We start from the raw sequence: 26,818 nt of genomic DNA on the forward strand, positions 1-26,818 counted from the left end.
AACCAGATGAGTGAACTACCTCAGAGACAAGTCGACCAACAAACAATGACTTGCTATTGATAGCGTTTTAGTTTTAATCCCGGAAAGCGTAGCGTGCGCATCACTTGGATTTAGCATCTTAAGAGAATAATAAGACGCACAGGAATATTCATGCACCGCTTTTCAGTGTTTCCCTTACTTGTAAATAATTATGTAGTGCCAACATTCAGGTAATTGTTTTTAACCCTTTCTGCCCTAGTGATTCCAATTGGAATCACCAACTGTCTTGGCTTTCGTAGCCCATATTACGTGGCGAATGATTCCAACTGGTATCGTAAGTCGTAGTTCCATTCTTTTCATATAATAACGGGTATGTATTAGATGCATCAATCTTACTAATATCGGTTTTTATGACTTAGTAGAATAACATGCATATATTGGATTATAGAGTATAAGAAGTTGAATATTTGCTAAATATAATGATTCCATATGGAATCAGTCGGTCAGAATTCCTATCCTGAAATGTATTTTTCAGAAAAATACTTGATATTCTTGCTTTTTTAGACCTAAAGACAAAATAAATAGAAAAAAAAAAATTTTTTTTACTTGGAAAAAAAATCCAGTTTTTTTTTCCCAAGCGAAAGAGTTAAAATAAGTTTAATTTAGCGTCAGTGCGTTTATGGCTATTCAGTTTAGTTTAAAATATTAACAGTTTCAAAGACAAATACGAGGGGGGGGGGGGGCTGAAAAGTTCTAATAAAGACCTAGAACAAAAATGATATTAAAGCAACTGAAATAATAATAACCACAAGAAAGAACACATCTTAAAACCATCATATTTCATCAAATTGTAATCATTTAATCCTTTTCTTTTAGGATCTATAAGAAGAGCTGCTTTTAATATTGTTTTTGTTCTCGGTGTTTATCACAACTTTTCAGTCCCCAACCCCTCGCCCGTAGTTGATGACACCTCAATGTGTATAATCGTTCTTTTGAGCTTGTATTGTCAACCACTCAACTCTAATCGGATTAATTTAAACTAAGATTGAAACAGCTCAATACAGTTTAATAAAAAACTTATAAGTTTTATGGAAATGCATCCAGCCAGATAGATCCATATTATTACATTAACCTTTCTTTCTCTCTTCCTCCAAAGATAACGCCAATAACCCTTTTTATTTGTAAAACTAATGCTTGAATGAGAATGTCAAACTCTCCTTAGCCTATGCATGAGCCTCAGTCGGTATAGACGAAGCCTTTGGTTGGAAAGATCTGGGTTCGATTCCCGTCAGTAATGTGAGGAATTACCTCATGAATGTCCTTATGACATTCTCCTTAGACTGTTGAAGGAGAAATCGATATTGTGCAAGTTGTAAGAATGATGAAACGGGTGGAGGAGATTTCGCGTATACTCCAATGGTGGCCCGTAAAAGGTAACTATTTTTTCAGTGGATGATTTAATAAATATTAAATCATCCACATTTAATATTTATTTGCATAAGACAAAATGTTCCGGGTTTCTGATACTTTTTATAAGTAGTGTATTTGCAACCAGTATGCAATTGAAGCTCTGCAGCTTGAGGAGATTACTGCTCCAATCACACGGTTGGATTAATGCGCAGAGAAAATTACGACGTCGGAAAAAAGGACGTCGCAGTTACGCCAAATATGCCAACAATCAAAGCAGTCGCAATTATTAATTATATCCGCGCAGACGTGTTCGCGCTATCATCCAGAATCCCCGCTATCTACTCAAACCACTGCGAAATTCCACTGTAATAACTGTTTCCATGCTTGTAGCCATCAGGAATTCTATAATTATTATCCTTCTGGTAGAAATTGTTTCCGCGTCTGTATCCTGATTTTCTTTGCGAGAAGAAGGTCGTCAGGGACGACACGAGAATTAATTTGTTCCTCCAGCAAATCCTCAAAACCGACCGTCGTCAGTATAAAGCGAAGTATGGGTGCACTGTCACTATTCAATAACCCTTCTTTCTCCTTTAAACAGGAAAGATTGAATCCAGGAACTTTTGCCTTATGAACGTGCCAAAATATTTTAAACCTTCCCGTTTTTATGCATCAGGTGAAGCTATCTTAATAATTATTAACAACAAATACTACGCTCAATTTCATTATAATTAATAAAATGGTGTGCTTTTAAAAATACTATATATTATATTTGGTCGGCAAAACACCAAACGGGGTGCAACTTTCTGAAGAGATATAATTTTGTTTAAATAACTATTAATAAAATATATGCTTTTAAAACTAGCATAATACGTCACATCTAATTATCTTGTAGTACATCCCGTGCTCTGTCTTACATGCTACAAAATAATCTGTACTTAATCTTACACGAAAGTTCTATTAATGTATTATTTTAATTTTAATTATAAAATAAAATTTACTACTTATAAATTGCATTAATTTACTACTTATAAATAAATTGCATTAATAATAATATCACGAGTATTTAATATTGCAATATGAAAAAAATATTAATATTAATGACATTAATAAAGCAGAAGTTCTTAAAAGAACTGGGCGATGGACTGAGTCCTTGGCTCTTTATCCCGTCATCTGAATGAAGGAAATCTGTGTGGATGAAGTGTTAGTGAGCTAAAAGCTCTAGTCATGGCTGGGTAACGGCAATAGCCGAGCCTCAGTTAAAACTTCATTGGCTACAGCATTGCCATCCGTTACCCTGGAAGTCCTAAAAAGGACTCTTCTTCTCCTTTCCAATAAAACAGAACAGACTTAAAATTCATTTTATGTAATTGATATAATTTTAAATAAAAGGTGTATTAATGAAACTTTTTAAACGTAAAATAGCCTTCTAGTTGTTAAGTGATTGATTAAGATTTTAATGTTTTATGACACTTTTAATTCTCTTTATATATCTAGAAATATACTGCTGACCAGGGTGAATGGATAGCATGTTCTCTTTCTAAACATCAACCAGTGGGTTCGAGTCCCACTGCGGACATGAATGTTTGCCAATTCCTTAAGATGCGAGATAAATTTCACGGCCTAGAGTGAAACCATTACTGTGCTTACTAGCGGTGTGAAATGATTTTTAACATATAGGAATTCCAGATTATCCGATACTGAAGATAATTTAGCCTAAAGCGCTTTTTTGGTTTCTTTCACGAGAATGTATTACTAATGAGTATTAGTAATACATTTAGAACAGCTAAGAATTGCTAAATATTGAAAATGCTATTAGCTTAGTCGTTCCATCTTTTCTAAACTTACTGTATTATGCGTTACTATTAGAGCTATGGGTGGGCTAAGGATAATACGCTGCTGTCCAAAACCTAAGAACTAACAATATTCAGAAGATTACAAGACGAATCAGTTGTATAACTGGCGATTTCGAGTAGAATGCGGGTACGCATTCAAATTTTCGATTCACGCGCAAAGGGGTCACGTGGTAGCACTCAACAGGATAAAAAGTTAAAGACTGCGCTAAGCGAACTGTTTGAAGGAAGGTCTTTTCGTGAAGGTTACAAGACGTTACAAGACCTTAAGGTCACAAACTTGAAGGTCTTGTAACGTCTCAAAAATGATTTCACGAGGGGAAGAATTATTGAAAAGCTTGAAGGCCTCAGAATTACTCATATTGCGAGAGGGTTTGTAATCTCACACAGCGTTGCATCCAGGCTTGAGCAACGTTTCAAACCAATGGAATGTGTTCCCAACGTTTTCTAAGAGGTCGCCCTCGCTCCACTACGGAGCATGAAGACAGATTTTTGGTTATAACATGGAAAACGTAATCGACGCACCACAGAAGGTCAGTGCTGTGCATCGTAGGCCGATACAGCCGAAGGCCTGTAGTATGCGTCCCTTTATCCACAGCTCATCGTAAAGCATGTTTTCAGTGGTGTCGTATCCATAACTATTGTATAGGACACCAGTGGGCTGATGTACTCTTTACATACGAGTGTGAGAGTCGTTTTAGTCTTTCCTCCGATTCTAGACGACATCTGGCGTGAAAGTGGTACTGCTTACCATCGCGAGAATGTTCTTGAATGGAGTAGATACGGCGGTGCTGAGGTCATGATGTGGGGAGACATTATGCTTAATGGACGCACGGAGTGACAAGTGCTGGAGAAAGGGGCTATGACTCGCGAACGATATTGCAACGAAGTTCTTGAACGTCATGTTCGATTGTTCAGTGGCGTTGTAGGCGAAGAATTCATTTTTATGGATGACAATGTCACACTCCATCATACACCAACAGTGGAAATACTTTTGGAGACCGAGAATATTACTCAAATCGAATGGCCACCACGCTCCCCAGATCTCAACCCCATGAAACACATTTGGGACGCAATGGGGAGACGCATTGCTGCTCGAAATTCCCCTCCAAAAAACAAGCAAAGCCTTATTCTTGCTCTGAAGGAGGAATGGACTAGTTTGGCTCAAGAACTCCTGAATCACTTGGGGCTAAGCATTGTACGACGTTGTGAGAGCTGCATCGCAGTTCGGGGTGGACATATTCCATACTGAGATATTTCTCGGCATAGTTTCTATCAGTACTGTACATTCAATTCCTTAACCCCCCCCCCCCTTAACATACAAAGACGTCTGTGACACGTCTTTTGTTTATTGCACCAAAATTGATTTTGAATTTTGGTTTCACATATAAAGACAACCGAATATAGACGCTAAACAATCTTGTTCCTATTTCCTTTCAGCCGAGAAAAGTTGCCAACGGCGTGTATCGGCTATTTCGTTTGTGTTTGCACAAATTCGTCATTATTTTTCAAATAATGACGAATTTGATCCAGAAAATCACCCTCGCCCAAACAATTGGAAGAAAAACGACCGCTTTCTGATTTTTAATTGGTACGTTAAGGGGTTAACTACGTGCTTAGCAATTTTATTTTTTAACTTTGCCAAAAACGAATTGCAATTTAATTTGTACGAAATTTATAACCCATTTCACTTGCTGAGTTATGACTGGCGAACGATTCCATTTCGTACATTCTTAGTGAAATAATAATTAATTATTCCAAGTTTGGTAGTTATCACCTTCATAACAGATTATTCTACCCAAGCAATTTCCTGTCACAATCCCTGCTCTGGAATTTCTTCGTCATATCCTGTTTACGACAGATTTGTCTCTTTCTTTGGAGAAGAGGAATCGCGAGCCTTCTTGCATCACCCAACTGTTTGTCTATAAATATGCAAGGCGCATTAAACAGGAAAAATAGACAGAAGAATGGATTGCTTCGAGTGACTTTTGAATATTATGCTCGTCTATATCAGGAGTTCGCCTCGGAACACAAATAAATCAATCAAAAAACTTCGGTAACCGTAGGCTTCTCGATGTGATGTCAGAGTTTAAAGATTGAGCACGAAGTCTGCGAGGTGCGCAGCTAAAGAAGAAGAAAGATTAACCCTCTTAGCGATATCAAGCGAATGTCCATTTCCGAAGTGTCTTTAGGTTAGAGATTCCAAATTACGTGTGGCGCGCGCCTTTCCTTCTGACAGTGGTTCTCTCCGAAGGCTCGGAGATCGTCGCGTCTTGCGATTTCAACAGATCCATAAACACTTAGGATACAAACCCTTTTAAGTTAAGCCACCGGTTATTTTCTCTTAATGGTTTCTTATCAGGTGAAATTCCCATGATAACTGTGTATCTAGAGGCTAGATGGAACTGATAAGAAGCGTCAAGATATATGACAGCTTTCTTCACTGAAAACAAACAAAAAAAAAAAAAAAAGAAAGAAACTGGTGAACACATCACTTTTGGTTTTCATTTACGCCGGTAGGTGGAGCCACAACAGCAAGAGTTAACGAATGCTCTAAAAATGCGTTGTGTCAGTTCTCAACATAAAAATAAAGCAGGATGAAATATACATGCAATAACTTTTTAAATCCAGAAATTCTAAAATTAATTAAATGCGCGTGCCAGCTAAACAAATCTTTGTTCTAGACCTGTCTTGAGCTAAATCCATCACCGTGGATGGTCACTTTTCGTCCCTCATAAACACCACGCATTGAAATACACAAGGAAGTCTGTGTGAGAGAGATTTCTTCAAAAATTCATCAGCCAGTTACTTAAAAATACATAACTTCTTGATAAATCCACGTTTGACAAAGAAAATGCATAAATATTTGAACATCTTACTTGTATTTCGTTGCGTCTTCGAGAGGATTTTCACTTTTGGCCCACGTTATACTCAAAGGAGGATCCCCTGCTGCTTGACAATTTAGGTGTGCTGTGTCTCCCTTTTTCACAGAATGAGTTTGAAAGTTTCCTTCAAAGCTGGGAGGTTCTGGAATAAATGAAAAAGAATGAACAAGATGCTTGACGTATTTCGATAACATCGCGTATATTTATGTGCAGTAATGCAATGCAAATAAGTGACGTATTCTGTATTGCATTCTGAAATACTAGATATAAAAGTTTATATAAAATATTCCTTTATATGTTAATAAATAATCATAAAAATTAGGAAAACAATTAATAATTAGAAATTTCTGTGTTTTATCTCAAATACACCAACTCGGTAAATATATATAATTGTAATAAAAGCAGACTGTTGGTTTAAATGTTTACATTGCTGGCATGGATTACAAAATGTGTGAAATTTATTAGTTTTGGTTTTTTAAATGTGAATTAAATTTATTCCTTTAAATATCCACAAGGTTATGATTATCATTAAATTCATAATTAATTCCATTATAAAGAAAACAATTTATTTAAAGAAATGACATACTCTTAATTCAACTAATATATTTAGAAATCTGCTGCTTAGTTCTTAGGTTAACCGTAAATTCTCTCGCTTAACAGGCTAACATTCTGTCAATTACAGAATAAGTTTACCTAAGCCGTAAATTACAAAGAAGATTCAACTCGACATCGTACCATGCACGGTGACGTAGATTAATTTGCTCAGTCCTGCGCCAAATCCATTACTGGCTTGACACAGGTAATACCCAGATTCTGACCTCTCTGCCTTTTGTATGACGAGCGATCCGTTGACGTACAAGGTACGCTTATGGCTGTTGTAAACAGGGGAGAAGTCACCTGGCTCTGTTCCTGCAACGAGAACGGGAAAGGAGAATAAATCTGAGCTGTTAATCTGTGCATTTCGCACTTGTCAAACTCTCTTACGCGAGTCATCGTCATTCAAGGTAAGCAACTATAACGAGAACTGGACAAGGCCAAGTAAAACTAATTAATTTTAGTTTACTGCTGAAGTAACAAACTCATTTATATTAATTTGGAAGAAAAATGAGAAATTTCAAGAAGTCGGATTAGGAGCGGGTGTCAATCGAGGCCTGTTGTATTTAAATAGAATGTATTCATGCCGCGGCATGGGTTAATTGCACATTTTGCAGCAAATAAAGAGGGCATCCTTACATTAATACATGACCTATATTATTTTGGGATTTTTATTTCAGTAACTAGGGTGGTAAAGCAGATTTGTACAGACGCACAGTCCCATATACCCTCGAAATCCTAATTTATCTTGTAGTTCTTTATCATTGATTATTCTATTTATAGAAAACAGCCTCCCCACTCTATTACTGCTTTGGAAGGAACCAATTACTATGATAATTAATTAATTATTAGTTTCGTAGAGATCACATTACCTGCGGCCCTTTTCCACGTAATTGAGGGAATAGGCGAGCCTTTGGCACTACACTCGATCCTCACTGAGTGATCCCGAACTACTTCAGCATTATGAGGTTCTATCGTCCATGTAGGTGGCGCTGTGGCGAAGATTAAAAAAATATCAACTTTATTGCAAATAAAGACATCGAAAAAAAAATTTTTTTTATTGAACTTAAAATACTAGAAGTACGATTTTTTTTGCACTAAGGTTGAAAGAAGGAAAGACAATACTTGCCATGTTTGGTGTACTAAGTCACAAGCGAAGTGAATTTTTTTATTATAATTCGTGTGCACTCAAGGAAAACATTAAAGAAATGAAGGTGGAGTTTCGGTTTAAAAATTCTGAAAGTTCCCCCGTAGACAAAGAAAGAATTTTGATGTGGCCAAGCAATGATGTATCGACCTCTCAATGCTCTCCGTAAAACCTTGTGTTGTACGACAACGCGATCACGGATGATCGAACACGTGCTTAACACGCGTCTTTCTGTCCTCCAGTAAGGGATTAGCAACAATAGGTGACGGTGTTTGGGCCTTCATAACCGTATATATCTTCATCAATGTCCTCTGGCAGCAGCTGCCGTGAGGAAGCAGTCGATAAACTATGCCACTCTCACCTGCTAAATATTAGGATCAGTGTCTTGGAATGCGGGATAGAGCCGACTCCCGAAATAGATAACCATGCAGAGGTATTTCGTTTTTTTTTTTTTTTTAACCCTCCATGGCACCGAGAAAGAATGCCGTGATGGAGAAAAAAGGGTATTGTTGTAAGATATATGAGTCTAACTTCTTAGAAAGAACTCGGAAACATTGGGTAAGTGAAATACCTTCCATAAAAGAAATTGAAGCAGCTTTACTCCGATGCGTTCCAAGATGAATTGGTTCATTACGTCCCGAAGAATGATTTGGTCAACTGCTGAATTTCGTTCCTCATTTAAATGTACTGTACATTTCGAGAGAGAATACTGGGATTGAAAGAGCGGAAATATAGCGGAAACAATGTATTGTTAACAATGCCAACCATTTTTAACAATAGTTGAAAATTCTCCTACTTTTGAAACTAAACAAAACAAACAACAATTAAAGAGAAGATGACTGTTATTGAATTATCTATTATTTAACAAAACAATCGGCTCATCTCTTCAACGTTTCATCTTTCGGAATATCTTTCATTTTAATTATAAAAACACAATTCTAAAATTTAAAAAAATATAACTTGGAATTTCGGATGAATTTAATTAATTTTTCATTTTACTATTGTGTTTGAATGAAAAGGGATTATTTATAATTATCATGATTATATTTTCGACTAAGATTTAATAGTAATGGCATTAAAAAAAAAACAAACAAAGAAACTAACCTTTGTCTGATCTCTTTTGACGAAAGGTGAGTTAGCCAGTCTCATACGGAAGACGACGAAAAAACCCGGAAACGCGGGTTTTTTCGTCCTCCACAACAGGCAAACAGGCCCCGTGAACAGACACGGAAACAGTGAGGAACACCTAAGACCCAGCCATAGGCTGATTCTTCAGCTATGCCGGTCCCTAGCCGGGATATAAAATGGGGGGGATTCAGTTGGTACCGTACTTTCCTGTAAAAAGGACCTCACGGCTGTTGTATCATTATACGCTAAATGAATAAATTTAAGAAACAGGAAGAAATTATGACAATGTTTCGCCCAAAACATATTTCCATACGTAAAATGACTTATTTCGATAAATTATAAAAATTATTTATCGAAAATTATATGAAATTATATCGTATATGAAAATTAAGTACTGGAGCTGGCAGTACTCTGAAATAGTTCCGAATTCTGACAGTGTTCGTCCTTGACGTTGAACCGGCGCTGGAGTCTTTGGCGCCCGCATGCAATTTCTATCTAAGCGCCCCTGTAACGATCCGGGCGTGTGTGGTTCTTTTACGATAATAAAAATTTTAATTATTTGAAATTTCTTAAATAAATTTTGACTGAACAGCCACACGTTGGTTCGCTAAATGTAACGAACCGGGGGGTGTTGACTAGGCAGGATAATCGTTAAAAACCCGAATATTCAAAAAATTCTCAAAAGTTAAAGCAAATTTTGATAAAGCCACTTTACTTTAATCTTTGAATATAATGATACAAGGATTATAGCCTTCTCACCGACCCGAATCGCTAACACAATTAAAATGAATTTTAATTAAAGTTAAAATTTATTTGAACTAAAGTTTAAAAAATTCTTGCATTTTACAAGTTAATAAATTCTTAATAACTTGTTAAATTTTTTTTAGTAATTTTTATAAGTGGAACTATCTTTTATCAAGATAGATGAGAAAATAAGAAAAGAATTCAGAAATATTTAGAACATTTAATATAAGTATTCAAAAAATGACATCTTTACAGAATAACAGAAAATAAATTAAATTACATAAATATACTTGAAATTTTTTAAATTAAAATTTTAGGGGTTTTGATTTCATATTCACAAAATTAGAAATAATGGTCTTAACGTCTGATTCCGCACATAAATCATTTTCAATAGCTATTAACGACAAACGAACAAGCCTTTTTTGTGACATACTTGCTCTTAAGTACGGTTTAATCAATTTCAACTTGGAAAAGGAACGTTCACCGCTCGCTACACTAACAGGTAAGGTTAATAGTACTCTTAAAGCAATTGAAAAGTTAGGGAAAGATAAATTATTGGACACAATAAAATTCAGAATATCGAAAGGGTTTTGAATATTTAAATTATCCTTCCGAAAAATATCACGGAAAGCACATAACTCGTCATATAGTTCGGTTGCATTTGCGTCTTTATTGTCGCCGTCCTTCAAGAGAATCACTAAATCGTCGCAATATTTTCGTAAATCTTCGTTAATAATTTGTAGTAATCTATACAAGAAATTGAAATGATCATAACCTGTTTTTAGTTGTTCAAAATCTATTAACGAACACATTGCAACGTCTAGAAGTGTTAAAACACATTCACTCTAAATTTATCTTCTGGCGATTGTGGCGTTTCGTCATGACGCTCGAAGTCAAATTGTCGTGTCTTCTTTCGTCGTCGAACTTATGTACCAGTTTTAAATTCTTGTTCTCCATCCCTCAGTTCTTTTGCCGTTTTTAGAACTTCTTTAAAATTTGTATCTGATCGATACTCTTGTAAGAATATTCTTAAGTTTTCGATAGATTCTAAAGCAAGTGCAATGTTCATATTTTTGTCTTGAAGCATTTTGCTCACAGGGTTTATTCTGTTAAGTAAATCATGCCAAGTTATAAGAGAGCAAATAAATTTGTAGTCCTTTATTTTAGCACATAATGTTTGTGCTTTATGCTGAGTTTCTTTATTAAAATTTTCATTATTTAAAATTTCAAAAAGTGCATCATAAATTTCTCCTAACTGATATCGTAGAGGACGGATTGCATTAATTTTACTTTCCTATCGCGTTTCTGATGGCTTTTTCAATGTTAAATTTTTTACGAACTTTAAAAGGATTGCCCAACGTTTGTAAGAGAATGAAAAGAAATTGTATATTTCTTGAATAATTGCAAAGAATCTAATTGTATCTGCATTCACTTTGGTTGCATCGTTAATGATTAAATTTAGAGTATGAGCAGCACATGGCACGTAAAAAGCTCGAGGAGTTTTGTTCAAAAGCAAATTTTGGAGCCCATATTTTTTCCCCTTTCATATTTGCTGCATTGTCATACTCTTGACCTCGCATGTCTTCAATGGGGATGTTCCATTTTTCCAGTTGTTCCATTATTGTTGCACAAAAACCACGTCCTGTGGAATCTGATATATCTACAAAACCTAAAAGGTTTTCCCTGATCTTGACAATTGCATTGTCACAGGAAACAAAGCGAATAATAACGGTCATTTGTTCTGTTTTACTTGCATCAGGTGTGCAGTCTAAAATTATGGAATAATATTTAGATTTTCGAATTGATAATAAAATTGTATCCCTAATTGCGTTAATTAAAGTTTCCAATATTTCATTTTGACTGTCTTTACTCAAATAGTGTACTCTATTGTTTCGTTGTAGGGCCCTTTCAACATGATTTTTCCATAACGGGATCAAACTTCCCAAACAGTTCGACTAATTTTAAAAAATTGCCGTTATTTCTTTCATATAATTTATCAGATGATCCGCGAAAAGTTAAATTTTGGCTACCAAGGAATTTTATAATTTCAATCAAGCGTTCTAAAACACTCGTCCAATGTTTCTTTTCCATTTCATACATGCTTTGAGTCTGGCAATCAATAGTAGTTTTGTTTTTTAAATTTTTATCAGGTTCCTTCCATTTTAAGAAATTTTTCATGTGGGTTAAATTAGTCTCATGTCTATGCAAAGTTGTACTTACATTTCACCAATCGTTATAACCTTCTACAAGACTACTTGATTCAGTAGGTGCGAAAAGTTTGCAACAAAAGCAAAAAAACAGAATTTAAAGTTTCGGAATAAATGAGCCATGTTCTTGGCACGAGCTCCCCGTTTTCCATTTTTCTATTAAAATACGTGTCGCCAAATTTACAACCATATGTATCTCTGGGATATATTATATTTTTCTTTTGAACAGGCCCCATTTCAATTAAAACGGCTCGTAATTTTTCATCAATATTTCCCCATTCACCTGGATCTTCTAAATTTACGGAGACTAACAATGTGTTAGTTTCGTGGTCAACTTCAACTAGATCTTCTCCTAACTGTTTCCCACTTAAATCATGCATCTTGTTATTTTGTTCAATAGTTGCAATTGTACTATCATGCAAATTGGATGATGTGCACGGTTCTTCAACTGATTTCTGATGTATCGACTTGGTTACAATCTGCATCAGAATATTTTAACAAATTTATTACGAGCCCTAGTTTGTTTCTTAACATCTGCTTCTATCGCAGCATGACGCTTACGATTTTGTGCACTGGATAACTTTTTTTTCAATTTTTGATTCCATTTCTATTTTATACCCACAAGAAATTATTACACAACACGACACAGAGACGAAATAATAGTCCGCACTGCGCTACTGTCAGTAGCCTACTGAAATGCGTACCACATGACTAGTTAACTAGCAACAAATGTTTTGTACGAAAATTCGTTTCTGCGCATAAAAACCGTTCACCGTTTCACTTTAGATAGACTGCAGTAGACACAATATGCTGCAGGCAAGCATTTAGCCTGCTTTAGCTGAAAAATTGTAAACAGCCGGCTGATCAAAGAGGCGTAATATACAATTTTTTTTTATTTTTATTCGGTGTATCCGGCTTTATTTATTTTAATATTGATCATTCTAAGAATTTTTTGTTTTTATGATTAAAATTTTGTTTCTTAAAAACGAACCGTGCCCGGGCGTCGGCGTCCGCATGCTCGCTTCCGCCGGCCCTGAGTGTGACAATGCCCACGAGGCTGTGAGCGATTACGATGCGAATGCCGTTTCTCCTCCCCCCCCCCCCCTCTCCCACACATCTTGTCCTTTGCTCAGTAGCCCATGCGACCCTTTAGGGCGACGTTTCTTAATGAGAACGACCCACCACGGAAACTGCTGCGGGGGTCACTTGCAAAAGACGATTTACTGGGCATATGCTTCGTTAGAATAAGTTCATAATGCGCACACGAAGTGGCTTTATAATTGTTCCATATCGCACCATTCCTGGTGCTTTAGATAAGTTTCTGCAGTGCTGTGGAACCAGCCACTTCGAAGAGACGGAGTCTCAGACACATTTGCCTTAATGGAACTTTTGCCAAATGTTAATTACCCCAAATAACGTCACGTGCAAGGCGTTTATCTCACACTTGGATCATACCGATAACGCAGAACGTCAAGTTCAACGTGGCTTTTAACTTGCGTATATTAACTGGTCATAAGCAAAGTTCCCTGAATTCTTACTGAAGCAAAGGCGCTTCAACCTGAAAATTGGTGCAACAAAATCCCGCTAGAGGGCAGTTCATTCGCTGTCCTTTTGGATAGTCGATCCGTTTGCAGATCGACTATCCAACGAAAGAAATGTTAGTCTAAATAAAGAAATACATCATTCTTTAATAATAAAGTTAATAAATGTATAACGGATAAACGAATACAAAGCGAATCATCACCAATATTCATAATAATTTAGAATTGTCCTCCGGACACGCACACTTCATTCGATTTGTGCATTCCGATGAAATACAGTTCATTTGTCGGCGGACATAATGCAGCGGCGTGGGATGAAGATTTCAAAAGTGTATTGGGCGGAACGATCTAAGTAGCTAGGTAACATAATAGAGTGCTTCAACAATAGATAAGGAAATTTATCTTTGACAGCTTACCATTTACTCGCAACAATGAGCTCTGGCTGGTGGCAGCTGCCTCGTTACTAACAATACACGTGTAGTTGCCGGCGTGTTTGAGATGAACGTTGTCAGACGAAAGCATACTCCAGTCTTTGTAGTACTGGATGCTAAGTCCTAAGTCGCTTGACACGGGGGAGCCATCTTTCAACCACGTTAAGTGAAAAGGAGAATCGCCGTGAAGAACGGAACACAGAATTTTCATCCGCATCCCTACCTGAATATCTGGTTGCAGATCCGACAGCGAGATCGTCGGGGCGGCTGAAAAATTGATAAATATTTACGTTTCGAACAAATACTTCAAAGATAAGTAGCTTTTTTTTTTATTAAAAAATGCAATTAAACAAAGAGTTAGAAAATTGTCGGAATTTCATCATGAACAGAAAAGTATTCCCTATTGTACGATTTCACAAGATATTACAATTTTCTGCTAATTATATAATCATATCGCCATTAATAAGCAATTAGCCCTTAGTTACCGTAATTAAGAACATTTTGCAGCTTAATGAAAAAGACATCTTGCCTCGTTGTAGCGCTCGTGCCAATGCAATTTACTTAATGGATCCACGCTCATTTTGGTTCCGCAGTTTAATTATTAATCCCGAAATTTAGAGCGACTGACTTACCTATTACTCTCAGCATCACGGGGTAGCTCTTCGTCCTTACGCTGGTTTCCACTTGAGAACATAAGTACAGACCTTCGTCCGATTGCTGTTGTGCATTCTCGATCACGAGGCTGCCGTCTTGCAAGATCCGCTGTCTGTGGTTCACAGGCAACTTAGTGTTGTCTGCGAAGAGAAAGATGAGGAATTCATAAGACGAACTAGCCTTCCAATCCCCAATTCAAAGCACCTAATTTCCATTTTATAATCTATATTTAAGAGAGTCTACAAAAGGCTCTTCATTTGGAAGTTTTTGTTAAAAATATTAAATAAAATCATCTTTACGTCTAAGTAAATCCAGTTATGTAAACCCACGTTGAATTAGATTGTGGGAATAAATTCAAATTAAATTAAAATTAATTTATATAATTTAAATTAAATTTAAATTATATTCCAATTAAATTCAATTAAACGTAATTAAATACATTAATTCAATTTATTTTATTAATGATATATACGCACCAAACAGTAAATTAATGTTTTGAAATATAAAAGAAGGAATTTTTAAAAACTAAGTGTGCACTGATGTTTCTGAAATGAACTGCTGTATCGTTTATAAATTAATTCAAAAAATGATAACGAAAGGCTTTTAGATTCATTTTGCAACCTTTAGTAGTAAACGTTGCCAAAAGAACGAATCGCGAATAAATAAACAAAAATTAGAATGTTTGTGTAGCAGTTTAACCAGTAGGTAGCATTTTAATGTTTTTGTTAACATTTTGGTCTGAAAATATTTACAAAACGAATCCTTTAAGCTTTACATTCGAAACCAAATATTTCAAAAGCGATTCTCAAAGTAGCACCGATGTCATTTTTTTAATCACGTGTCTTCTTAAGCGCCCAATCGAGCCTAGAGTGCAGCATTTAAAAGAACTCGATACCTTCCTGGCTTCATATTTCTTTATTTTCTATGCGAAGATGGCAGAGTAATGCGAGTGTAGATATTCATCACCGTCTCTAAAGCTCGGTTTCGGAAAGAAAAAAAAAGTGGCCATCGCTTTGCCGTTACATCCAAACCCTTTTAAGGAACCCCACGCTCCTAAAGAGCAACCGCGATGCAGTTTCTCCACGTAATCATATTTCACGCGCAAGGACTCCGATTCTCCGGGCTTTGAGGCGAAGGCTGACGTAATCGACTGTCAGGGTCATCGGATGAAATGCAACGAACGGCCGCAAAAGGCAGGTGCGCGCGCGCGCTCTCGCCCGAACGAGAAACCGAAAGCTAATCAAGAAAAAAGCGACGAAGCTTCTTCGCCCATCTAAGATCGCGGAAACGAAAAAAAGCAGATGTTTACAAACCTTTTTCCCACTTGACTTCCTTGGTGCCCAAGTTAGCTACAGGACACTTGATGACTATCTTTTTGCCACTCACAACCGACAACGTCTTAGCATCTCGTCGGCGTCTCTTATTTCCTCCCTGAATGGATGCCATTTCCCGGGACTCTGCTGGTTCCATTTCTGAAAGAACGGCTTTATTTGTTGACGTCCGAGAGTTCGACCTTTCCACGAAGTTTTCTGTCCTCCGCGCAGACAGTCTAATTGTACTCCGGTTGCTGGAAAACATCCTTGCTAGGGGGGAGGAGGAGGAGATGGAGAGATGCTTTGTTGAACAAAAAATGCGGACGGAAATGTCTGAAACTGTTTGATCATCTGGACACAGATTTTCCACTTCGATTATTTCTGGAATATTAGAAAAAGTCGGGGGTTTAATGCAAAATCACTGTTACGCAATCTCAAGACAAGAATAGACTCAATAAACTGGATCACGAACTCGTCTTGAAACTACCTAAAATAAAATTAGCTTCTGAAAGGTATTAAGAAGTAATAACAGAACATTGGGACTTCAATTATTATGTATTAGTAAATTATTACCATATTTTATTATTCTTACAAAATAAAATGAAAAAGCAGTTATTTCAAAATCTTAATTCAATGAAAATAAAAAAATGAAAACAAAAAGAAAAAAAAAGAAATATTGAAATCGTCAGCGGACCCTGACGTACCAGTGTGTCCTTTGGATCGATGGAGCTTGGTTCGAATTCATCTTTGAAAAAGAAGTTGAGATATAGATGAGTTCATGTATGAGAGTATCTCATATATAAACCCAAGAATTCCCCCCCCCCATGTGAAAACAAACATGCCAAAGAACACACACACGGTTGACAGATACGACACATGATCTTCTCTATGTCGCCACTTAATACTAAACGATAACAAGTCAGACTTGGAAGTGACTTGAATTATTGCCAAAGGTGCTAAGTTCGTTTGTATTATATTAACCATGTGTTCTCTGGCTGGTTTGTAGCTATCAGAAGTAAAATGTCGCCAATTTTTTCGAGGAAGAAAGTGGCTTTGCTATTTGGTCTGTAGAGCGGGATTTCCGTATTAGCTGACTCTTATCCGATTAATATTTGGTAAAACTTTCCGACCTTTCTCCGATTCGGATAAAAGGTAGAGCCGTTCCGTTGCTATAAGTTACAAGATTATGCGGAGACATTGTCGTTGCACGTGGAAGTTAAATCTTTCAACCGCAACGTCTGACGCTGTGCCACAGATGTGCATTCTCAGAAATGTCACTTATTTTTAAAAACTGTTCTTTTTCGCCAACCCATTTACGATATTTCATTTGTGTTTTTAAAAGGAGATGATTCAGCGACCTCTTTTCAAATCTTGGGCCGAATTATTAATAACCAATTGTTGCTGATAGATAATGACAGCGCAGAACAGTCTGAAAGAAATTCTAACATTACGACGGTTTTCTTTTCCAGCTTAAGTTCATCTTTTGACTACGATAACAGATGACTCACTTTTCTTTCAAATATGGCAACGTTGTCTAAACAAAGACATTTTTCGCCCTCGAAATCTCCGAGAACAAAAGACTTTACAAAGAGAAATAAATTACGGTTATTTGAATGACGGGTATTTTTCACTCGTAGCTGAAGTTGGGGGCGAGCAATCCGAACGAGTTGATGACAGCCTCAGATATCGTTCAGTTTAGGAGGAACAGTCGTCATGCTCTGATTCGCTGTAGACCACATTTGCAGGTCTTCTTGGCAAGCGAAATGGATTTTAGTCGACAAAAAAGACGATCTTTTAAAGCAATCGGAAGAGGAGAAATATACTGCATTAATAATAATAAAAGAAATGTTTTCGAACAGCAGATAATTATATAAATGTTCCGTTCATGCTATTCCGGATTCTTTACAAACATGCTGGAAGTAATACTTGCAAGAGTACCACGTCTGGTTTGCAGAGAAGAACTTCCAGATTATCGACCTGTGAAACCCACCCATGACAAGAAAAAACGTATGGTAGCATTTACAATCGCTGTGAATGAAATTAACGTCAAAACAGGTTCCAGCAAGAATCTTAGTATTTTCCTGAGACTTTACTTTCAGTTGACAGAAAGCAATCTTGGATTTTGAGGGTTTGCTCTGTAAGAGGCTCTTCGCACTGGTAAACCAAAGCCATGTAATTGTATGTTAATGGAAATTTTTCAACTGTTATTCGGCCCTATTGAACTAAACTACACATACTAGAACTTCCAAAGGTCTCTCTCTCTCTCTCTATATATATATATATTCAACTGGTTGGAAGCTTGGATGATGAATGGCAATGGCCATGTAGCCCATGAAGTTTTAACCGAGGCGCGGCTGTTTCTGTTATCCTCCAAATGCAATATGAGCGGTTCTGCTCGGTGGTAGAGTGAGTCTTCCACGGGGTAGAGCCAACGCTGAGAGTTCTCAGTGGCAGGGTGAGCCTGTTACTGAGGGAAACAACGCTGGGTTTTTGATCCTGCGGGTCGCTCATTGTTGAGTGATCCGGGGGATCTCACGAGTTTTTGGAGAGGTAAGCCTGCACTTAAACAGAGAAACTGGTTGGTAGTTTGATTTAAGATTTTCGCCTAAGGGAGCTTTTGAGCATTCAGGGATTTGGTCCGTTGGGGTGGCCTGCATTAGGGATTCTTTGGCTAATGCTTTTCCTGGAGTATGAGCGGTTCTGCTTGGAGCCTGTCACTGAGCAGAGCCACCGCTGAGTTAAACGATCACTCCGGTCGCTCATTGTTGGTGATCTGAGTGATCGCACGAGTTTTTGGAAAGGTAATCCCTCACTTAAATGGAGAAACCGGTCTGGATAGTGACCCTTCCAGTTATGCATTGCATTATACACGCCCGAAAGGGGTGTGTGCATTGCATTATGGGATACATACTAAGGCAAGTGATGTGAAGTCATTAGTCACTATTTATAAGTAGCTTAGACGTGAATAATTTCACGCGCAAAACATTGTTTTACTTACTTGGGAAAAGGATTAAAACCCAGTATAAAATTTCTTATCTTTAACTATAATAAACCCAATGTAATAAACTTTCTACACATATATACACATTTATTTTTCATAAGGAAGAATTATTTTTTAAAAGATAATTCTACTAAATAATATTGGAAGGAAGAAATATTCGAGGAGAGATACATCAACCTCTTCTGATCCCGAAAAACTGATAAAAATCCACACTAATATTTCTAAAAATTCTGAACTCAGAATTTGAATTTAAAAGTCAAAATCCAAATTTTGTTTTGAAAGACCACGAGCTTTAAAATCAAATCTTGGAACACTACCAGAAACTAATACCATAGGTTTGTTTAAAGAGAGAGAGAGAGAGCTTGTTGGTGTTGTTCTGTAAACAGATCAACGTTAGAATGAAACAAAAACCGACGTGAGATAAAATCACATGCTTATCCATACTGAAAAACTTCGGCGCTTTCTTCCAATCTCTGAAAATATTCAGAACTCAATATCCAGTTAAGGAATGGCAAATGCACGCGAGCCATTTCAGAGATGAATGCGAAGACATTAAATTAAACAAGTGAGAAAACACCTCGCTACCACATGACCATCACCAGTTTCTATCGATGTGCAGCCAGGAACACAATTAGTCAAAGTATAAATGAAGCCTGCACAACAATTCAACCCATTCATATTTCGAAATAAATGAGTGGATCGATAAAATTACAGCAAAAATTCATTTGCTTTTCCAAACCCGACAGAAATTTCAGAGGGGGAGCTGTGCATAGGTTAAAGTTGGCTCATAAAATGTACTCGCGCCAGACACAATCAGCAAAGTATTTAGGGATAACTTCTTTATAAATTATGAACCAATCTTAGGTCTTCTGGTCATTCTATGAAGATCTTTCGTATTGAATTCACTCGGGCGTAGAACGTCCATTTCTAAAACTGTATCCCATTGGATTTATCGAATGTGTTTACGTTCAAAAAAACCAAATAATGACCCAACCCCCTTATAACTCCCTGCAAAATGACTTCATCTTGAGAATAGCAACGCGCCATAAAAGGAAACAAAACACCTTACAGGATCTCGAATAGTCATTTCAACGTTATCAATCCAGAGAGTTGAATGATAGTAAAGCACCCCATCTCGGAGATTCCATCGTCCTTAATAGCACCCATTACAGTTCGGAATTCAAAGTCTCGTAATATTTCCACGGACAAATTCTTTTAAACAAAGCAAAATGCAATTTGTATGTTCAGACCTAATTTCTTAGTCTGGAGGTTCTTATTTCGCTAGCAGAATTGTTTCTTGCTTGTATTTCGCCTCGTTCCATATTTTCTTTAATAGACGAGGTTGTCTGATCTCCTTTAGGATATGCAAAGATTTCCATGTTCGGGTAAACGTGAGAAAAAATAATATTACGCAGCAATAAACAAACCTACCTTTTTGAAGGTATCTTTTTATTTCTTTGGCTCTTTCAGCAGAATATATAAGACAGAGCGCCCTGCGGCCGTTTTCTAATTTCAAAAATGACAGTTTATAAAGGCCTCCTCTTTTCATAACGTTACTAATAACATCCCGTTGATTCTTGCAGCAAAATCTTTCCCCAATTTGAAAAGTGCATGTAAAATGTACATGGATGCTCGGAGACTGGGAATGCGTACCTGAAAAGCAAAACGCAATTTTGCTATAGTAAAATTTTAAATTATAAATTATTTATAACTATAAATAAATAATGATTCTGCCATCTTTTGTTGCAAATGATAGCGAGCATTAGCAACAATGAAAGAGAACCTATCTGATACGTTTTATTCTTCTGTCTGCATGCATATACAAATTAAATTTTAATTCTGATTAAATTATTTTATAGACAAAATGATGAAATATGAAAAGCTCAAATAATACAATTATTAGTAAATGAAACGTAATTTATAGTATATACACCTAAAATAATTTAGGATCAGTTATGATTTTAATGAGACCTTGTTATGCATGAATGATTGATTCATTCAATCCAATACCCTTGGAGGGTAATGGATGGCAATGTCGTAGCTAATGAAGTTCTAACTGAGGCTAGGATATTGCTGTTACCCTCCTGCCATGATCAGAGCTTTAATTGCTCAATAACACCTTATCCCTATACTGTCCTCTACAGATAACGGGGAAGATGAAAAGCATTCTTGCTTCGCCCCTTTAAGCCAATCCTTATGAGGATAAGATGAATACTACTGGAATTATTTTTCCTCTTTAGATTAGTGTCTCGCTTAAAAATTATGCATTTCAATTCGAATTCTGATAAGGGATAGACTTTGATTTAGATGCAATTTGATTGATATATATATAGAGGTAAGACTTTGCTTTAGATGCAATTTAGGAATTGTAGTGAATTCTGAAAAAGAAAATACGTCATTGGATTTTAACGGTAGCTATCGCAGAAAGCAAACTTGTGGAAAACTTTACCAGGTGCCTTCGATACAAAGGAGTGGATTTTGATTGAGATTCGGAAAGGTAAGGTTTCGCTATTAATTTTCAGTATTAGTAATTGACCAACGCCCATCAAAACCTACTAGACGTAATTATGACCGAAATAGACACCAACGCCCTGATAAAGGTCTGGCACTAAGCCTACTCAAAAAATTAGTAAAAAAATTTGAAGTGGAATGGCCAGGCTACTTGAACCTGTACTCCACAACAAGGAACGACGAGGAAAGCGAGGATACTGCTAATACAGAGGAAAAACTGGATGGATTTGGTGTCTCCAATCCCCCCCCCCGGAACAAGGAGAGACCCACCCGCGGAAAAAACGCAAAACACAGACGACAGAACCACCCACAGATGAAGGTATGGAGGAAGACGGACACAACTCTGCCTCCTGCCTCCACTAAAGAGAAATTACCTCCAATTATCTTAAGAACAGGTGAACGGAACATGACTAGTCTACAGATAGCATACACAACAGCAAAAAATTTAGACGATGGCATCAAAATTCAACCTGCCACTATGATGGACTACCGCAGACTCACAAAGGAGCTAGACAATAAAGGTGTACAATACCACACCTTCACCCTCGGCTCCGAGAGGAGCCTGAAGGTGGTTCTCCGTGGAGTAGCAGAGCACATACATACAGAAGACATAGCCGTCGATCTCTGCTGCCAAGACCTACCACCCATCAAGGTCAGCAGAATGACCAGAGCAGACAAAAGTCCGATGCCACTCGTCTTAGTAGAGATCCACCAGGCATACAAAACATATATGACCTAACATCAATTTGCGGGCTAAAAATAAGCCCAGAACCACTAAGAAAAAGGATCTCATCACGACACAGGTACACAGTGCCACAGGTACCAAAAGTATGGTCATGCCCAGAGATTATGTAAAGCCAAATACAGTGCTTAAAATGCGGTGAGAGCCACCCCAAAAATACCTGTACCATGCCAAAATCCACCCCGGCTAAATGTACAAACTGCGGGGGCCCGCATCCAGCAAACTACAAAGGATGTATACAACACCCAAAATATAGACGATCTGCTCCCTCTACTAATCTACAAAAACCAGTAGCAGTAGCCCCAGCTCCTTAACCCACCAGAGGTGGACAAAACACGATACAGAACCAACTGTCGCAACCAGAAGCCCCGATCGAAGCAAACCTCAATCGGCAGACAAAGTACTATGCAGATGTAGTCCGCTCAACAAAGGCCACTCAGGAACAATACCACCCAAATTTAGCAGCCGTCATCACAAACTCCCTCGCAAATATGCTGCAAGACTTCAGCAAATCTAACCCCGCATCGGACTCCAGGAAAAGATTTCTACAAGAAACCCAATCCTAGCAGCTCTCGTTAATGCATAAAAACAAAAGCACCCCAGTTTCCCTACATATCATGCTTGGAACGCGAACGGACTTAGAAACAAGATTCTGGAACTCCAAGAATTCGCAGTGGGATACAACCAAGATATCATCCTAATGAATCTCACTTAAGACCAGCAGACAACCCCAAAGTTAGAGGATACCTCCTCCACAGAAACGACAGAATAAACTACAGAGGAGGTGGCACCGCCATTTTCATAAAAAGCCACATCGATCACCACTCTGTAACCAGCCCCTCAACCAGAAATCTAGAGCTCACAAGAATAGTAGTACCCACTACCTCAGCTGGGAAACTAACACTTTATGCAGCTTACAACCCTCTATCAAAGAATCTACTACATTCAGATCTGGATGCCGTCCTGGGCAATAAAGAACAAGTCATCATTGCCGGTGACCTAAATGCGAAACACCCTGCATGGAACAGCAAAACCACCAACAGAAACGGCTACACACTCTTCAGCTACTCCAGTTCAAACTATGCAGTGGTGGCAGGCCCCGCAGAACCAACACATCATACTACGTATGGCACAGCCGACATACTTGACATTGCTATCCTACAAAATATTAAGCTAGAGTATAGCCTAGATTCTTTAAACAAGCTGACATCCGATCACAATCCAATCCTGCTCCAGCTGGGAAAGCAAGAACAACTGCTGCCTTCCCCCCCACTCCATCTCATGGAAAAAACTACCAGAAGTACTATCGGAACACATTGGACCTGTCCCTCACATCGGATCCATAAAAGAAATTGAAAATGCTGTCGAAAGCCTGACCCAGCAAATCAACACAGCCATAAAGGTAGTCACCTCTACCAAAACCACTCTTAAGCCAAACCGACTACCCGAAGACTTCATGGATTTAATTAGGGACAAAAAAAAGTAAGGAAAAGGTACCACAACACCCGTGCACCTCATGATAAAAAGATCCTCAACAAACTGAACAATGAAGTTAGAGAAGCACTTAAAGCTCACAGGAACGAAACATGGGAAGCCAAACTAGCCTCTATATCACCCGGCGAACACTCCATCTGGAACATATTAAGAAGCCTCAAAAACAAATCTCTTTCCCCACTCAAGTCAGACAGGGGCCTAGTACACACGGACGCAGAAAAAACTGAAGAGATAGCAAAGAACCTAGAAAAACAGTGTAGCCCTACATACGACAACTTAGACATCAAGCACGTCTATAAAATCCACCTCCATGTCAGACATGCAACCGACACCTGCAACAACAAACCTGCAAACACCTCACCAGCGGAAATCTATGAAGTTCTAAAGAATAAAAAAGCCCCTGGCCCAGAAAGCATTAACAAATAGAATAATTAAACTGCTGACCCCGAAGAGCTGTCGTACATCTCACCACCATAATCAACGCCATGTTCCGATTTAACTATTTCCCCAGCTATTGGAAAGTCGCAGATGTGGTCCCGGTGCATAAACCAGGTAAAGATCCACACTTGCCTGAAAGTTATCGACCCATCAGCCTAATCTCAAACTTAGGCAAAATTGCCGAAAAAATCATCCTCTCCAAACTTCAAGCCTCAGTAAACGAGTTAAATATCCTTTCAAAGGAACAATCTGGCTTTAGACAACATCACAATACTACTCCATAGGATTATTGAGTACATCACCACCGGCTACAATTGGCACCAGCACACTGGAGCAATTTTCCTCGACATAGCGAAAGCTTTTGATAAGATATGGCACTTCCGATTACCACACAAACTCATCTCAGCAGGTATACCATCAAGAATCGTCCACCTAATTAAATCTTACCTCCAGGACGGACACATACAAGTCAAAATAAACGGTACAGTTTCCAGTCAGCGACGGATCACTGCGGGAGTTCCCCAAGGTTCCCTACTGGCACCAATCGTATTCTTGATATATATGGCAGACATCCCACACAACCCAATGTCAGCCATCTTAGCACCCTATGCGGATGACACAGCAGTACTTGCCAGATCTCTACAACCACATCTCGTCACTAAAAAACTGCAAGAAAACTTACTAAAACTAGAACAGTGGTTCTCCAAATGGAGATTACAAGTGAATCTCCAAAATAGTATAGCGACACTTTTCACCAGAAGATTGGCAACTCCCAAGGTGGACCTTTATCTATTCAACACCAAAATCCCCTGGCAAACAGAAACAAAATATCTTGGGGTAATTCTAGACAAAAGATTAACGTTCAACCCACACATCAAAGCCTTATGAGCGAAAGCATCTAAAACCATCGCACAACTTTACTCTCTAATAAACAGAAAAAGCAAGCTAAATACCAGAATCAAAATACTCCTCTACCTGCTGACGATTCGCCCCATAGTGACATATGCATTTCCAGCCTGGAGCCACACATCCAACACCAATATCCTCAGGCTACAGAGAGTGCAAAATAAGTGTTTGCGCATGATCTTGGATGCACCGTGGTTTGTAAGGAACGTCCAACTGCATAGAGATACAAACATCCCTTACATCCATTCCGTTCTACTAACTACAGCGGAAAAATTCTTCTCAAAGATCTCTACCATCCCAACGATCTAGTTAAACAGGCAGCAAACTATGACTAAACTGACCTCATCAAATACAACAAGCCAAAAGCCATCCTAAATACTAGCAACAATGACTAATCTCCGTGCCCCCCCCCCCTCCCCCCATGGCGAGCTCACAGCTCATAAATCTTTTCTTCAATTCGTCCTCCCTATCAGACAACGGGGAATAAAAGCATCTTGCTTTACCCAATGATGTTATGTTATGAATACTACTGAGAAGAATACCCGGGTGTTTATATATATATACGCAACGCATAATTCGCATTCGTTAGTGGCTTGCAAAATGGCGGCTGGCGTATCAGTCTCGCGTTTTGATTAGTGTGATATTTCTGGATTTCCGAATGATATATAGAGGTTCTTCATTTTGAGAAATATAATTGCTATTGCTTCGCGCATTTAACTATTCGATCGATATTGCTGGCAGTCCTTTGCAGCTGAGATATCCTCTACAGAATTTCTGCTGACAGGTCTTTAGACCTGCGGGATTTCTACTTGCGCTCATACGCAATTCCCCAATCACCACCTACTAGACTTATCAACGAACAGAACAGACATGGATAACTTCTACATCTAAATAAAGATCAAGCACTAAACCTATTTAAATTATTACTTAAAAAGTTCGATACGGAATGGCCAGGTTACCTAAACCTGTACACACAACGTGAAGAACCCGAAGATATCGAGGACGAAGTTGAAGAGATCAACAACACGACCGTCTCCCTACCTGAGAACCACAGTCAGACAGACCTCATAGAAGAACACACGAGTAAAAGACGCAGAACCGAGGATGATCATATGGAAAACGAAACACCCTCACAAACAGTGCCGGAAAAAAGGGAAAAGGTCCCCCCGGTAATTCTCCGTGATAAAGAAAAATGGACCACAGTTGCAAGAAACCTGAAAGAACATAAAATTGGATACTCCTGGGCCAGAAACACCGATGAAGGAGTAAAAATTCAACCAACTACAGTCACAGACTACAGAGGGATAACAAAAATGATGGACAACAACAAACTACCACACTACACCACACCTTCGCACTAAGCAGCGAAAGAAAGCTCCGAGGTCACTGACGGCATTACCTGAGAGGAGATCGCGGCAGACCTTACCCAGCAGGGCCTAACACCAATCAAAGTCAGCCGGATGTTCAGATCCGATAAACGACCGATGCCATTAGTATTAGTTTGAGATTCAGAACATGCAAAGACGAATTTACGATATAACCGCGGTCTGTGGATTAAAGATAACAACAGAACCACTCAGGAAAAGGGCATCAGCAGAACAATGCCATCGTTGTCAAAAGTTTGGCCATGCCCAAAAACTATGCAAAGCTGACTTCAGATGCCTGAAGTGTGGTGAGAAACATCAAACCACCCAGCAAACTACAAAGGATGCAACCACCACCCCAGAAATCACGGAACTACAAGACCTGTCCAACCTCCCCCAATCTGGACCACTCAAAGCATCTCAGCTGACCAGTCTTCAAACAAACAAAATCCTATCAACAAAAGTCAGGAAAAGGCTCA

The 26,818-nt window shown here is 38.1% G+C and overlaps 1 protein-coding gene across 1 annotated transcript in view; it reads right to left on the reverse strand.

Annotated features, from left to right (window-relative positions):
• The window catches only part of LOC150095836 (cell adhesion molecule Dscam2-like), a 137,188-nt gene that overhangs the window by 74,872 nt on the left and 35,498 nt on the right, over positions 1-26,818 (reverse strand). The window contains exons 2-8 of the mRNA XM_090409145.1: positions 20,316-20,537; positions 15,884-16,264; positions 14,549-14,710; positions 13,902-14,183; positions 7,591-7,710; positions 6,860-7,033; positions 6,119-6,266 (exon numbers count right to left, since the gene is read on the reverse strand). Coding sequence (XP_090265271.1) covers positions 6,119-6,266; positions 6,860-7,033; positions 7,591-7,710; positions 13,902-14,183; positions 14,549-14,710; positions 15,884-16,264; positions 20,316-20,433 — 1,385 coding nt within the window. The 5' untranslated portion in view covers positions 20,434-20,537. The remainder of the gene's footprint in view (positions 1-6,118; positions 6,267-6,859; positions 7,034-7,590; positions 7,711-13,901; positions 14,184-14,548; positions 14,711-15,883; positions 16,265-20,315; positions 20,538-26,818) is intronic.

Source organism: Typopeltis vanoorti, chromosome 19 (genome assembly GCF_054136105.1).
Source record: "Typopeltis vanoorti isolate ZY-2024b chromosome 19, IOZ_Tvanoo_1.0, whole genome shotgun sequence".
NCBI lineage: Eukaryota > Metazoa > Arthropoda > Arachnida > Uropygi > Thelyphonidae > Typopeltis > Typopeltis vanoorti.